Below are 14,711 nucleotides of genomic sequence, written 5' to 3' on the forward strand. Positions count from 1 at the left end.
ATGCAATTCTATGTTTTTTAGTGTATTCATAGAGATGTGCAACTATCACAATTAACTTTAGAATATTTCATCCCCTTCCAGAAAAGTATTAACAGTCACTCCCCTTTTTCCCCCATAATCCCCAACCCTAGGCAACTAATCTATTTTCTGTCTCTAGAGATTTGCATATTCTGGACATTTCAAATAAGTGAAATCATATCACAGATAATCTTTTCTGATTGGCAGCTTTTACTTAGCATAGTGTTTTCAGGATTTATCCATGTTGTAATATGTATCAGTATTTTGTCCTGTTTTGTTGCCAGATAATATTTCATTGGGTGGATTCATCACATTATTTATTCATGTTCATCAGTTAATGAATATTTGGGTTTTACTGCTTTTTGCCTATTGTGAATAATGCAGCTATGAACCTTCATGTAAGGTTTTTGTGTGGACGTAAGTTTTCATTTCTCTTGGGTATATATACCTAGTACTGGAATCGCTAGGTCATATAGTATTAACCTCTTGCAGAACTGCTAGTTTTCCAAAGTGACTGTACTATTTAGCATTCCCTCTAGTGGTTTATAAGGATTCCTATTTCTCCACATCCTCATAATATTTGTTACTTTCTATTTTTAAAAAAGTATAACCATCTTAGTGGAGTTTAAGTGGTATCTCATTGTGGTTTTGATGTCCATTTCCCTAATAGCCAATGATGTTGAGCATCTTTTCATTTGCCTGTTACGGGAGAGCTCTTTTATCCTCCAACTCTAACACCTTATTATTTTAAACTTTATATAAGTTTTAGTCTTATATCTAGTGAAATTATAAGTTTCTTGGATGGCTAGAGAATGTCTGACTTGACTTTGTGATAGTTACTGTGCCTTACATAGAGCTACCATTAGTAAATATTAAAGGATTGTTGTAATTAAGTCATGTCTCATTTTAAGACAATGTGGATTTCACTCACAACAAAGTTTGTACTCCTTCTTTCCAGGCTGTTCTTAATTAATGACCAGTTTCTGTGGACTAGAATGTAAGTGCCAAGGGGGCTGGCTCATTGCCATATCCTGACTCTGTTTAGCAGAGTGCCTCACACTGTCTACGAACAAAATAAATATCTGTTCAATCAGGAATGAATAAGCCTGGATGATTTTTCCTCAGTATCCGTTGTATTCGTTCCAGGAATATTCGTTCCAGGTACTATTCATTTTAGTACCCCATGGGTACTAAAATCTTCAGATGCTCAAGTCCCTTGTATAAAATGGCGTAGTATTTGCATGTAATCTATGCACATTGTCCTATATACTTCAAATCATCTCTAGATGATTTAATACCTAATACAATGCCTGCACATCACTTTATTCACATGGATTCTTTATAGCACCAGAGCGTGGTAAATTTAAGTTTTGCTTTTTAGAACTTTGTGGATTTTTTTTTTTTTAATATTTTCAGTCTGCAGTTGGTTGAATCTTTGAGTGAAGCCACGTGTAGTTGGTCTCAGATTATTTAAAGTAGGTGCTTATTTTAGCTTGCATTGCCATGTGAGCGGCTGGCATACCTTTCTTCAGTCCCCTATCCCCCAACTCAACTTCAAAGATTTGCTAAACTTTCGTTCATAGTCAAGAAATAAATGGCAAAGCCCATCTCTGGAAGACCTCTTTCTGCCTGATTGTGCCACCCAGCAATGCTGTTCTCCCTGAAGCCTCTTTAGTTAACCACACTCTGGTATTAAATTGTTAATAGTATCCCTAGAGTATGCAAGCATGCTCTGGTGTCTTGTCAAGACAGAAAGCTAAACCTCTCGGTGGTTTGAATGGGGATTTGTTTAAGCAGGTAATAAGATTACCATCTTGAGCCTTAGTGCTGGGCATTAGGAGGTTGAAGGAGCCATTCCTGGGTGGATGCTGTGCTCAGCTCTGGTTGCTGCAAATGATGACATTGGAGATAGCCACACAGATGTGTGGTGGTCATGTCCCATGGCACAGCTGCATGGTCAAAACAGTGGAGTCTTCTTTTTTGTCCAGGGACTGTATTTCTGTTGAAGAAAGTGGCATAATTAAAGCTGAGGATCACGCAGAAAGCTGACATTCATCTTCTATTGCCTCTAGATCAGGCAGAACTGGCAGCTTCTTGGTGAGGAATAGGAGTGATGACTATAGCTGTCTGTAAATGTATTTTCCTATCTCCTCTGGACAGCCTGAGAACATAACTGTGGAATGGGAAACAAATTTCATCTTCCTACCATTTTCTCTCCTTAACACCTGAATACACAGCTTGATTGTAGGCATGAAGGGGAGAAGATGAGCTCACAGATCCTTAGAGTGGCGCTTCTCATTCTCTCTGATTTTCTTGTAAGGGTGGCATCGAGAAGTTTCAGGACCTTGGGAAAGAAACTACACTCACTGAGCTACTCAGGGACTTAAGGAAGAGACCAAAGGAAAAAAATTTTTATTAACCTCATGGATTTGAACATTTTTGGGTCCCCTCATCTCTAGCTTCATCTTATCCCTGCTTCCTCCTGGCCCAGATCCACGCTAAGAATACACTTAGTGGTGCTACCAGAATGGCACCTAAGGACATGGCTTCCTTTGCCCCTGCAAGAGCTTTTTTTGTTTTTTTCAATCTTAACCTAAAAAAATAAATAAATAAAAGCAACATAGCTTTCATGTTGGTGTTTCTATTTGTTGTTCTGATTTCACGTGGTTGTCTGTGTCAAGGTCAGCCACGTGGGTTGCAAATCAAAGAGTGTCTGTCTGCGTGACCTAAATACATGAGTGCTGTTGCCACAGCTAACCTCTTTATGGAGAAATGCATGCTTACTTTTAAGATGGCAGTCAGGGGGAAAGAGGAGCCCATCTAGAAAATTTAATTATATGTGGAATGTTTCTAAACCACAACCATGGAATTTAGTCATGGCTGGATAATACCTAGTACTTCAAAAGCTGTATTTAAAATTTGAAAATTACCTATGGCACTCATGTTATAAATTGTCCATAAATAATTTCATTAACAAGCAATTAGATGCGTCTGGGAATGGGAACAACTGCCAGTTGGTGGCTGTGTGTTGCCCTCAGCTGTCTGCCTCAGAGTTCTGCCCTCATAGTTTCAAGCAAGAGCCATTCCTTCAAACTCCAATTTCTCACTTTTAAAACATAGCCCAAGCTGGGCACAGTGGCTCACACTTGTAATTCCAGCACTTTGGGAGGCTTGGGAGGGAGAATCACTTGAGCCCAGGAGTTCAAGAGCTGCCTGGGCAACATGGCAAAACCCCATCTCTACCCAAAAATTTTTAAATTACCTGGAAGTGGTAGTGCACAACTGTAGTCCTACTACTCAGGATGCTGAGGTGGGAGGATCGTCGAGGCTGCAGTGAGCTGTGACCACACCACTGCACTCCAGCCTGGGCAACAGAGGAAGGCCCCATCTCAAAAAAACAAATGAAGAAATGTAGTCCAACTATTTACAGTATTCATTTTGATTCAACTAAAATAGTAGTTCTGAACTTGACTAGTGAGAATTACAGGGGCACCTTGTTGAAATCACTTTCTGGGACGTGACTCCTATCCCACTGAATCAGAATCTCTAGGTGATGTCCTCTGAGTCTATATTTTTAACAAATGCCTTAGGTGATTTTTAGGATTAGGCAAATTTGAGAAACCACGTGGTTAAACGTGGCCAGTCATTTAAAACATATATATAATTAAAACTTTGACTTTAAAATTCAGTTGCACTACATACTAAATTTAAAGTTGCTTTATGGAAATGGGATTGTAAACAAGTCACAGAGACCAGGTTCAAATTGCAAATGCAAAGTGGTTGGTGGTATGGCATCATGTCAGTTTTAACCTGAAGATGAGTGTGGAGCAAAATGGAGAGGATACGTTTTATGGGCCCAGGCACTTTTGCCTTTATGGGCCCCTTACTCCATAAAAAACAATAAAAATTATATTTTATTATTGTTGGTATAAAGATGAATGTATTAATATTATATAGTAAATTATCTTTTCCTTGACCTAAAAGTTCATATATTTTCTTCTGATTTTAAAATTAAACTATTTTCTTGGGTGCCTAAAAGTATTGCAGGTCCTAGCCACTGTGCCTCTTGAGCCTAACAGATGGGTTAACCCTGAGCAGCAGTGGTGATGAAATCCAGACTTGAGTCTCTATGTGGCTGAGGATTATACTTCTACATGCCTTGGAAGTTCTGAAAGGAATTCTTGCTGTTCTCTTTTTCCCTCTCAATTATTAGAATATGATCAGCCCTTTCCTGGGTGAGAGGAGAAAGCTGATAGGAATCTGGGGCTATGCCAGTAGAAGAAAGATTATTGTTACACGAGGTTGTGACAATATACTTCCCTACAGCAATTCAATACCACAAACATACATGTGTCCTCTTCAGTGTATTTTCAATTGCCAAGTTTAACATACAGTTTTTTCCCTGGCATTGTGCAGGTGAGTGAATCAGCCTTTTTCCACCCTGAGGGAAACCTCATGGTAGCAAGCGTCTTAACAGGTTGAACAACTTTGCTCTTGGGAATTGGGCTTACATCTGCCATGATGGCTTGCGTTCAGTGGATTTTGATAATTGGTTTGATATGGGTAGGGTGTTGTATGAGAAGAGAAGGAACTGTTGAGTTAGGGAATGAAGACATACTATTTTCTCTGGGCAGGACCATAGATTTGCTATCTGTTCACTGAAGCAAAGTTAAAATAATTTTGTTTTCTTTTGTATTACAGAGAAGTTTTTAACTAAGAATTTAAAAATAACTCTGATTATGAAGTTCAAGTGTGTTGATTATAAAAAAAATAAATGGGAAAGTGTCAGAAAAGCCAGAATAAGAAAAAAACCATCACCCAAATCCGTGATCCAGTATTAACATTTTGGCCTAAAGTTTCTACTCTTTTTGTGTGTGTCCAAATAGCCATTTAATTTTTAGACAAAATTATAACCGCATGAAATGTACCATTTAATCCCTGCCTGTTTCACTTAGTGATAATTAACATTTGTCTCACATCATTAAATGTAGTCCTACAAAGTGATTTTGTGCTATCCTTTGTGTTAATGAATAATTATTTGTTTAATCAGTCCTCTGTTGTTGGACAATATGTTAATTTTCTTATTATAAATACAACTTCAAGCATTATCAATATTTTTTAGAGCTAAATTTTTGGACGCACACATAATTTCTTTTAGGGTAAAATACAACCAATGTATCAAAGGGTATAGGAATCTGGAGCTTTTTAATATATGTTTCCAAATAAACCCGTAGAAAGATTATACCAGTTTACATTCTCAATGGTAGTATATGAGCTTGTACTCTTGCCAACACTACATAATTACCTTATACCTAAAATTCATTTAAGGAAATCTGGTATGCATTAATTTGAAAGAAACTATGACTCAAATTTCTTTGCAAAGAGTAATGTTCAACAAATTGCTCTGTGCGCAATAATTATGGGTTTCTTTAGCGTTAGGGAAACACTTCTATTAAATTTTACATTCACTACCCTCTTCAAGGTCCTTAAATAGTTATTAGGCTTTCAACTCTGTGTTTCATGCTATTAAAAGTATGGTTTTGGAGGTCATTGTGTATGTATATTTAGGATGATAGAATGTGAGAACTAGACAGGACTTTATCGACAGGTTAATCTACCTCCATTTAAAGACTAGTAAATGGTCTGGGCGCAGCGGCTCTTGCCTGTAATACCAGCACTTTGGGAGGCCAAGGCAAGTGGATCACTTGAGGTCAGGATTTAAGACCAGACTGGGCAACATGGCAAAATCCCATCTCTACTAAAACTGTAAAAATTAGCCGAGCATGGTGGCACACCCCTGTAATCCCAACTACTAAGGAGGCTGAGACAGGAGAATTGCTTGAACACAGGAGATTGAGGTTGCAGTGAGCCAAGATTGCACCACAGCACTCCAGCCTGGGCAGCAGAGCGAGACTCTATTCCCCGAAAGGTAAAAATAAGAGTAGTAAATGGCCCAAGTAAGAAACTTGCCCACATTGACTGTTGGGACATTCTCAGTTGTAAGCGACAAACACCTAACCTCAGACCAGCCTACCAAAATGGGGATTTATTGGTTCATGAAACTGAAAATCGGCTCAGATACCTGTTGTGACTAATGTTGAACAATTCTTTGATCTTTTTAAGTCTCGGCTTTCTTATTTGTTTTTTTTTTTTTTTTTTTTTTGAGACGGAGTTTCGCTCGTTACCCAGGCTGGAGTGCAATGGCACAATCTCAGCTCACTGCAACCTCTGCCTCCTGGGTTCAGGCAATTCTCCTGCCTCAGCCTCCTGAGTGGCTGGGATTACAGGCACACGCCACCATGCCCAGCTAATTTTTTGTATTTTTAGTAGAGACAGGGTTTCACCATGTTGACCAGGATGGTCTCGATCTCTTGACCTCGTGATCAGCCCCCCTTGGCCTCCCAAAGTGCAGGGATTACAGGCGTGAGCCACCGCACCTGGCCCCAGTTTTCTTATTTGTAAACAGGATGTTGGACTCAAGGTTCCTTCTACCTCTTAACATTAAATGTTTCTGTGAATATATTATCAAAGAATTATGTTATGCTATCAACCAATTTGCACATAGTAAAAGGAAGGTTAGTCCTCAGAGATAGGACATTTTTAAAGAGATTTGGATTTAACAAAGAATTTTTTTTAACTTGTGGACATCCTTAGGCAACTTGAACATAATTAATATTTAGTGTAAAATATCTTTGAAGTGCTTTAAAGCATTTTTTCTGTTGATTACATGGTCCTTAAACATCTTTTTTCCCCTGTTGGTTTGCTTAACAAATCTTTACAAATATTGGAAAAAGAAATTTCAGTCCTGCTGCTCCCTATTCACAGTAATTACACCTAACTCCAACTTGGTGGAACCTTGAGAGAATTGTTACTCTCTATGGCAGCAACTGGCTACTGAGTCAGATCCATGCCCACAGAAGCTCATCTTGAGCCCTCAGATGCCTGATTTACATTCAGGGAGACATTGGCATTAGGGAATCTCACCAGGAACACTCACTGGGAACACTTGTGCCTCACCAGGAATACTTTTTAAAGCTCTGCAGCTGGTTATAGAGAAACTTAGATTTCACTTTCAGTTTATACTGTGAAACCAAGAGGAGGTCGATTTTCTCATGCCAAGCTCCCTTGGCTTTTTAAAATTGTTTCCTTGATCGATAGGAAATCTTTTTTTTTTTTTTTTTTTTTTTTTTTTTTTTAAGAGATGGTGTTTCACCACGTTGGCCAGGCTGTTCTCGAACTCTTGACCTCAGGTGATCCGTCAACCTCAGCCTCCCAAAGTGCTGGGATTAGAGGCATGAGCCACTGCACCCAGCCGATTGATAGGAAATCTTTTTGATTGTTTTCACCTCATGTCTTTGCTCAGTTAGATTATTTGGAGTTCACTGTGTACCCTTGTTAGCTACTGCAGGAAGCATATATGACCTCCAGTGACTTTCTAGAATTCTGAAAAAAAAAGCCCTCAAGAAATAGGCTTTGTTTTAAAACATCAACTACCAATAAAGTTTTAAAATGTTTTTGCCACAGTATTTGGAATGCAGATTTAGTTCACAGTTTTAACTACTACCAGATTGACAATCTTGGTTTGTATTTTGAGAAATATTTAGGCAGAAATAAATATAAGAGGACCTATATACCTTTTTATTAACACTCAGCTACCACATGTTTGTGATAATGACAGTTTCTATATCTAGTTCTGCCAGAGAGGGAGTTTTTTCAGCTTTAAAAATAGCCAAAGATTCTGAAGTAGTGATATATTAGTCAGTATAGGCAAGGTTATTCTGCAGTAACAAATAATCCTTGAATGCCTGTGGCTTAAAACAACAAAAGTTTATGTCTTACAGCACAATTTCATTGAGAGGTGGCTAGAAGCTCCATTCTGATTTATCTTTGAGACCCAGATGTAGAGCATTTGTCTTAAATTTTGCTGGTTAAGGTAACAGAATATGGAAAGGTCTTACATTAGCCAGAAGTACTCATGCCTGAAGGTGACACACGTCATTTCCATTCACAACTTATCAGCTAGTTTAGGAACATTGCCCAGCTCACATATAAAATGGCCAAGAGTTGCATTCTGACCCCATGGGCCTGGAAGGAGGAGACCAGAAATATTTGGCCAGCCACACTAGTGACACAGTTTGCTCTTCTGGTTACCAGATATTTGTCTCACTCTCCCTCTTACAGGCAAAATACATTCATTCCTTCCCCAAAGGAGACTGCCCCAAAGTCTCACCCAGCACAGTATCTGGATGAGGCCTAATTTAGGCTCTTACTCAGGAGATGATATAAAGTCATTTCTACATCAACTCTGGATGTGGTTCCTCTTGATCTTGAAACTTCTGAAATAAAAGTGGCAAATTATCTGCTCTTCACATTGTATATTAGTATTTAATTGTGAAACAAAGATAGGAAAACTCAATCCTACATTACCATTCAGAAAGTGGGTGAATGGGAGATACCCAGCAGTCTGGTGCTAAGTTATTCTAAAATGCTGAAGCAATTCTGAATTTCCTCTGGGCCCCCTGCCTTGCAGATGGAGAAGGGTCCTTTAGGGTCCTGATACTTCTCCCTGGAAGGGTCTTCCCAGTCCATTGTTCTCTTCAGCCCTTGACTCCACCCCTTGGGAGTTATCTTTTTTCCCCCAGTAGACTCTTTGATTGCATCTAAAACGAACACTGAAGATGAAGCAGGAAGAAGGAAACAGCTTTCTGAATAAATTATAAAATGTTTAGATGTCACCTACAGTGTTTAAAGGTGAGACCTCTTTTCAGTTACCTGTATTTACCAACATCCAACCACATAAAAGGTTATGTGAGGGCTCTTCCTTTCAGAAGTCTGATAGTATCTGTAACTGGGTAAATTCTGCATTTCTGGTACAGAACTAGATTGTTTTCTGGGGATTTACACAGCTTGTTCAGTTCTTGTGCTGATGTATCCCCTGTTTTCCATTACTGCAGAATTCTAATTTTTTTTTTCTCCATGTACTGAAAGCTTTAAGCTTTACGTGTGGAATTTTCTCCATCTCCATTCCTGGATCTCTAGCCATCACCTATACAACCTGCTCATTCTGCCACCCCTGTCAATATTAACAAGTGGGGGCCTTCTGTCCCTTACTGCAGGCTCATATAATCATCAACATATTAGAAATTGTGCTTCCTACTTTCCTTCTCCTCTCCCTTCCTTCCTTCCTCCCTTCCTCTCCCTAAACCAAATAGGCTTAAAAAGTTATTTAGACTTCTAGGCACCTCTTGCTTTCCTTATTAACAGAAGATTGGGAAAATATTTCTAGCCTACTGGAATAGATTTCACTCTCTATTATTTTTCCTTTTTTTTGAGATGAGGGTCTCACTCTGTCACCCAGGCTGAAGTGCAGTGGTGCAATCTTGGCTCGCCGTAACCTCTGTCTCCCCAGATCATGCAGTTCTCCCACCTCAGCCTCCCAAGTAGCTGGGAATACAGGCATGCACCACCATGCCTGGCTAATTTTTTTTTTAATTGTACTTTAGGTTCTGGGGTACATGTGCAGATCATGCAGGATTGTTGCATAGGTACATATATGGTAAGGTGGTTTGCTGCCTCCATCTCTCCTGGCTGGCTAATTTTTGTATTTTCGTAGAGATGGGGGTTTCATCACGTTGCCCAGGCAGATCTTGAACTCCTGGACTCAAGTGATCTGCTTGCCTTGGCTTCCAAAAGTGCTGGGATTACAGGTGTGAGCCACCACACCTGGCCTCACTCTCTTTTTAATAGCTGCCTAATATGCTACAGTTTGGAAGTCATACATTTTATTGAACCGTTTCCCTGTTAAAGGGCACTCATCTTATTTCCCATTTGCCTTACTTTTGTTTTTGTTTTTTAATTTGGGCACTGTAAAGGATGCTGCAGGGAACATTCTTATGCCTATCCTTGAATACTTGTGCTTTTTTATGGCCTAGGAGAGGGCTTTGCTGAGTTAGAAATACATGTGTACTTTTAATTTTAATAGATGTTCTCAAAATCTTTCCAAGCAATGTTCCAAAATACCCTTTCTCCATCCTCTCCAGTGTAGGCATCTTCCCTGCTCTGATGAGAATAATTGCAGCTGCAGCACTGGTTGCATAGCCGAGGCACTCGTTAACATGCCATAGTATATTTCCAGGGAGTTTAAAACTCCACTGAAAAAGACTGGTCAGATTTGATGACTGGGGGTACTTGCAATTTTTCTTTTGTATTTTTTTTTTTTTTCCAAGACAGAGTCTCACTCTGTCGCCCCGGCTGGACTGCAGTTGTATGATCTTGGCTCACTGCAACCTCCGCCTCGGGTTCAAGTGATTCTCCTGCCTCAGCCTCCTGAGTAGCTGGGACTACAGGCACATACTGCCATGCCCAGCAAATTTTTTTTTGTATTTTAGTAGAGATAGGGTCTCACCATGTTGCCCAGGTTGGTCTCCAACTCCTGACCTTGTGATTTGCCCACCTCACCCTCCCAAAGTGCTGGGATTACAGGCTTGAGCCACCACACCTGGCTGTGTTTTGTATTTCTTAAGAAATTCATGGAAAGTTGATAGCAGGGAAGAAATTGGAGATCATTTAATGCAACCCATTCCTTTTACAGGTAAGGAAATTAAAATCCAAAGAGGCGGAAGGAGCAACAGTGAGCTACTTACTGTCTGTTGCTTCAAGGAAGCAGATGCTCTGAATCCCAATCTGGGGCTTTACCTATTAAAAAATGCTGCTCCTACACTCTGGCCCATGCTACCAGTGAGTTTTAGAGAATGAACCAACAGACTTCATCTCTGAGCTGAATCAGCAAATGGGGATGACCAGTTTCCAGTTTTTTATCTCCTGCTAGGACAAGCCAGCTTCCCAAACTATACTGGTTGCAGAATGTGCTTGTAAACTTCTGCAAAGATAACAGGACATTTCTTAACTTGGTCTTTTCAGTGAAATTTGTTGCTCTTAATCTTTTGAGGGCCCTGAATTTTTTTTTTTCTATAATGCTAGAGTTCCTGCTCAACAAGTGAGAAGCAGCTATCTTGGTTCATAACCAAAATAACAATAGTGAGGCATAGGAGGGAAGATTTTGTTTACAGAAACAGTTTCCTGCTAGGCACTCCTCCCTATACCCTCCTGAATTGAAATCTAAGTACTAGTAGGAGTGCCTAGCAAAAAAAAACCTTCTGTAGGGGCCACTGATGTTTCTGGCAATGCGAACAATTTGACAAGGGTTCATATGGATGTTTTCTATGGCTGAAATAAAAGAAACTTGGAAGGAAGCCATTTTTGCACCTGAGTCTTTAAACTCAAAGGCTTTTTGTTTGTTTGTTTTTGTTTAGTTTGTTTGTTTTCAGACGGAGACTCGCTCTGTCTCCAGGCTGCAGTGCAGTGGCACAATCTCGGCTCACTGCATCCTCCACCTCCCAGGTTCAAGTGATTCTCCTGCCTCAGCCTCCCGAGCAGCTGGGACTACAGGTACAAGCCACTACACCCAGCTAATTTTTATTTTTAGTAGGGACTGGATTTCACCATGTTGGCCAGGATAGTCTCTATCTCTTGACCTCGTGATCCATCCACCTTGGCCTCCCAAAGTGCTGCAATTACAGGTATGAGCCACCACACCCAGCCTAAACTCAGTTTTAATATATACAGTTTCAGGTTTGCCTATGGATTCTATGAGGGAAATAAAAAGGAAGACTCCAACCTTTGGTTTCCATGTGGGTTTGCTCTGTGTTCATCGCAGAGCATTTGACAGTATGGCATTAACTATCCAGGCTGTCTCTGTATAATGTCAGACTGTTTAGGTAGCTCCCCTCTGTTCATGTCAGCTCTTAACAATAAAGAGCTTTTGGCCGGATGCAATGGCTTACGCCTATAATCACAGCACTTTGGGAAGCCGAGGGAGGCGGGTAGATTACAAAGTCAAGATATCAAGACCATCCTGGCCGACATAGTGAAACCCCGTGTCTACTAAAATACAAAAATTAGCTGGGCGTGGTGGCATGCACCTGTAGTCCCAGCTAATCGAGAGGCTCGAGAGGCTGAGGCAGGAGAATTGCTTGAACCCGGAAGGCAGAGGTTGCAGTGCGACGAGATGGGGCCACTGTACTCCAGCCTGCCTCCTGGAGACAGACTGTCTCAAAAATAATAATAATAAATAAAGAGCTTTTATAACAATAAAAATCCTCACGCTGGAAATTCATTTTGTTATAGATAACCATCACAAGCACATTAAGTATGTATTCACCTAGAGGCATGCCTTTGTGCTTCAGACCTCGCCTTGGCTCCTCTGGTTTAGTAGTTCCCAAGCCTGTGGATTGGAACCACTAGGGAAATTTTTAAAAATATTCATGCCTGGATGCCATGCCTGAATTAAACAGAATATGTGCAAGAGGAGGCCAGAAGTTGAGTATTAAAAGCCTCCCAGCTGATTTTAAAAGGCAGCCAGGTTGAGAATTTCTGGGCAAGCTATTTGGGATAGAGAGGATGTCTCTATTTAATGCAGAAAGAAATCAAATATAACATGGGTTATTCTTTTTAGAATTTCATATCTGCTCATCATCTCTCATAGTCTACTTCCTCTCTCTTTCCCCTTTCTATGTATTATATAGATTAAAACAGTGGAATTGCATCTCATAAAGTCAGTTCATAAAGCAAAAATTGAGTCATTGAAAAGCACCCTAGGTTAGAGACCAACACACCATCTCTTGGTACATCCAGGCATGGTAAGTTTTTCCTTTAGGATTTAAGCAGATCAGTTTCTTTGGTGAAGATTCTGATGAAACAGCAATTGGGAGCCGGGATGTATGCAAAAATACATATCTATCTTTAAATATTAGAGTAATAGTCAGCTTGATGAGATACTCCAGCCCTAGGAAGCATGTGGGAATTGAGACTGGTTTAGGGAACCACAGAATCCTATTTCTCATCTCAGTGAATTCTGAGTGGAATGCAGTGGCATGTGAGCAGAGCCATGGACACTTTTTCAGTTGTGAAATTTTCTGTCTGTGCCTCCTTTTAGGCACATATAGTTGAATTCAAATAAACTGAATGTCAAATGCACAGGTAGATATGACACCACTGCATTTGCTTATTTAATATTCAAAAACTGAATACTTCTGTGCACACATAGCACTCAGCAGCACACTTTTCTTTCTGTCCTTTAGCATTCCCATGGTTTGGCATGGACATCGGTGGAACACTGGTTAAATTGGTCTACTTTGAACCAAAGGATATTACAGCCGAAGAGGAGCAAGAGGAAGTGGAGAACCTGAAGAGCATCCGGAAATATTTGACTTCTAATACTGCTTATGGGAAAACCGGGATCCGAGATGTCCACCTGGAACTGAAAAACCTGACCATGTGTGGACGCAAAGGGAACCTGCACTTCATCCGCTTTCCCAGCTGTGCCATGCACAGGTTCATTCAGATGGGCAGCGAGAAAAACTTCTCTAGCCTTCACACCACCCTCTGTGCCACGGGAGGCGGGGCTTTCAAGTTCGAAGAGGACTTCAGAATGGTAGGTCAGGTTTGTCTTTGTTAAAACAGCAAAACCTCTCACATGTCCATAATCATGGCCACTCATAACTAAGAACCAGACAACTAGCCTTGGGACTTTGGACAAGCTTATGTCACCTGTCTGTGCCTCAGTTTTCTCACCTATATATGAATAAAACCAGCTGCTACCTCGTAGGGTTGTTACATGTTGGATTAAATGAGATAATGTGTACCTGGCACGTCGTAAGTGCTCACTATAGTTATCATCATCGTCATTTCTGTTACAATTATTACTGTGTAATGTGCCAAAAACAAGATGCTAAAATCCCTTCTGAAGTATTTCAGTTAGAATTATCCACAGACTCTTACTGTATAATCGTGATGCCAATTTTATGCATATACAGAGATCCATGGGAAGGCTTTCTATGAATCCTACCAAAGATGATTACTTCCAGCTACCCATTTGCTCTCGTGTCTGTTTTCAGCATATGAACCCCATTCAGAAGTTTTACTCATCAACAAAAATGAAATATTTAATATTTATCAGCAAATTTCTTCATTAATGAATACTTTTTAGGGAGTGTAGTTCTAAGTAATAGGGATAATGCTGTATCCTGACTGGGAGTATATACCAACTGTGCGTGGCTCATTTAGATTTAACAACTGAAGCTAAATGGGAGATATGAATAAGTAACATGCAGTCCAACATTCCTTGTTATTTAGCATTCCCTTAACATCTGTGCATTCCAATTTCTTCATTTTCTACAGTCAATACAATAATCTCTGTACTGTGTAGTCTTTTTTATTAGAATAAAATAAGAAGAAAATGAAACAACAGATGTGGCTATATCTTGGAAAGGAAAGGGACCCAGATAAGCAAAAGTGATTGAACACAGAAGAAGGAAGGGTTGGGAGATTTTAGGATTAGTCTTACTACAAAGTTGAACATATAGTGAGGTAAGTCATAAAATACATATTCTCAAAGCCTGTAATACAAATTACCAGCATTTTGTGCAGAACTAATGTAATCCAGTCTTGATATAAAGTCTGTCATTAATGAATACATTAATGAATCAGCACATTCATGGTATTTAATAAAGCTATAAATGCACATTTTTGTTGTGCCATCAAAAGTAGCCCCATTTACCTCACTGATTATAGTAAGTTTCTATAAGGGCTGGCAACAGGCCAGGCATGGTGGCTCACGCCTGTAATCCCAGCAC

The 14,711-nt window shown here is 39.9% G+C and overlaps 1 protein-coding gene across 6 annotated transcripts in view; it reads left to right on the forward strand.

Moving 5' to 3' along the window:
* The window catches only part of PANK1 (pantothenate kinase 1), a 62,602-nt gene that overhangs the window by 19,272 nt on the left and 28,619 nt on the right, over positions 1-14,711 (forward strand). For all 6 annotated transcript variants that reach the window (XM_032245578.1, XM_032245576.1, XM_032245575.1 and 3 more), the window contains one exon: positions 13,158-13,510. In XM_032245578.1, the coding sequence (XP_032101469.1) occupies positions 13,158-13,510 (353 nt within the window). The remainder of the gene's footprint in view (positions 1-13,157; positions 13,511-14,711) is intronic.

Source organism: Sapajus apella, unplaced genomic scaffold (genome assembly GCF_009761245.1).
Source record: "Sapajus apella isolate SASKATOON/1434 unplaced genomic scaffold, GSC_monkey_1.0 scaffold58, whole genome shotgun sequence".
Lineage (NCBI taxonomy): Eukaryota > Metazoa > Chordata > Mammalia > Primates > Cebidae > Sapajus > Sapajus apella.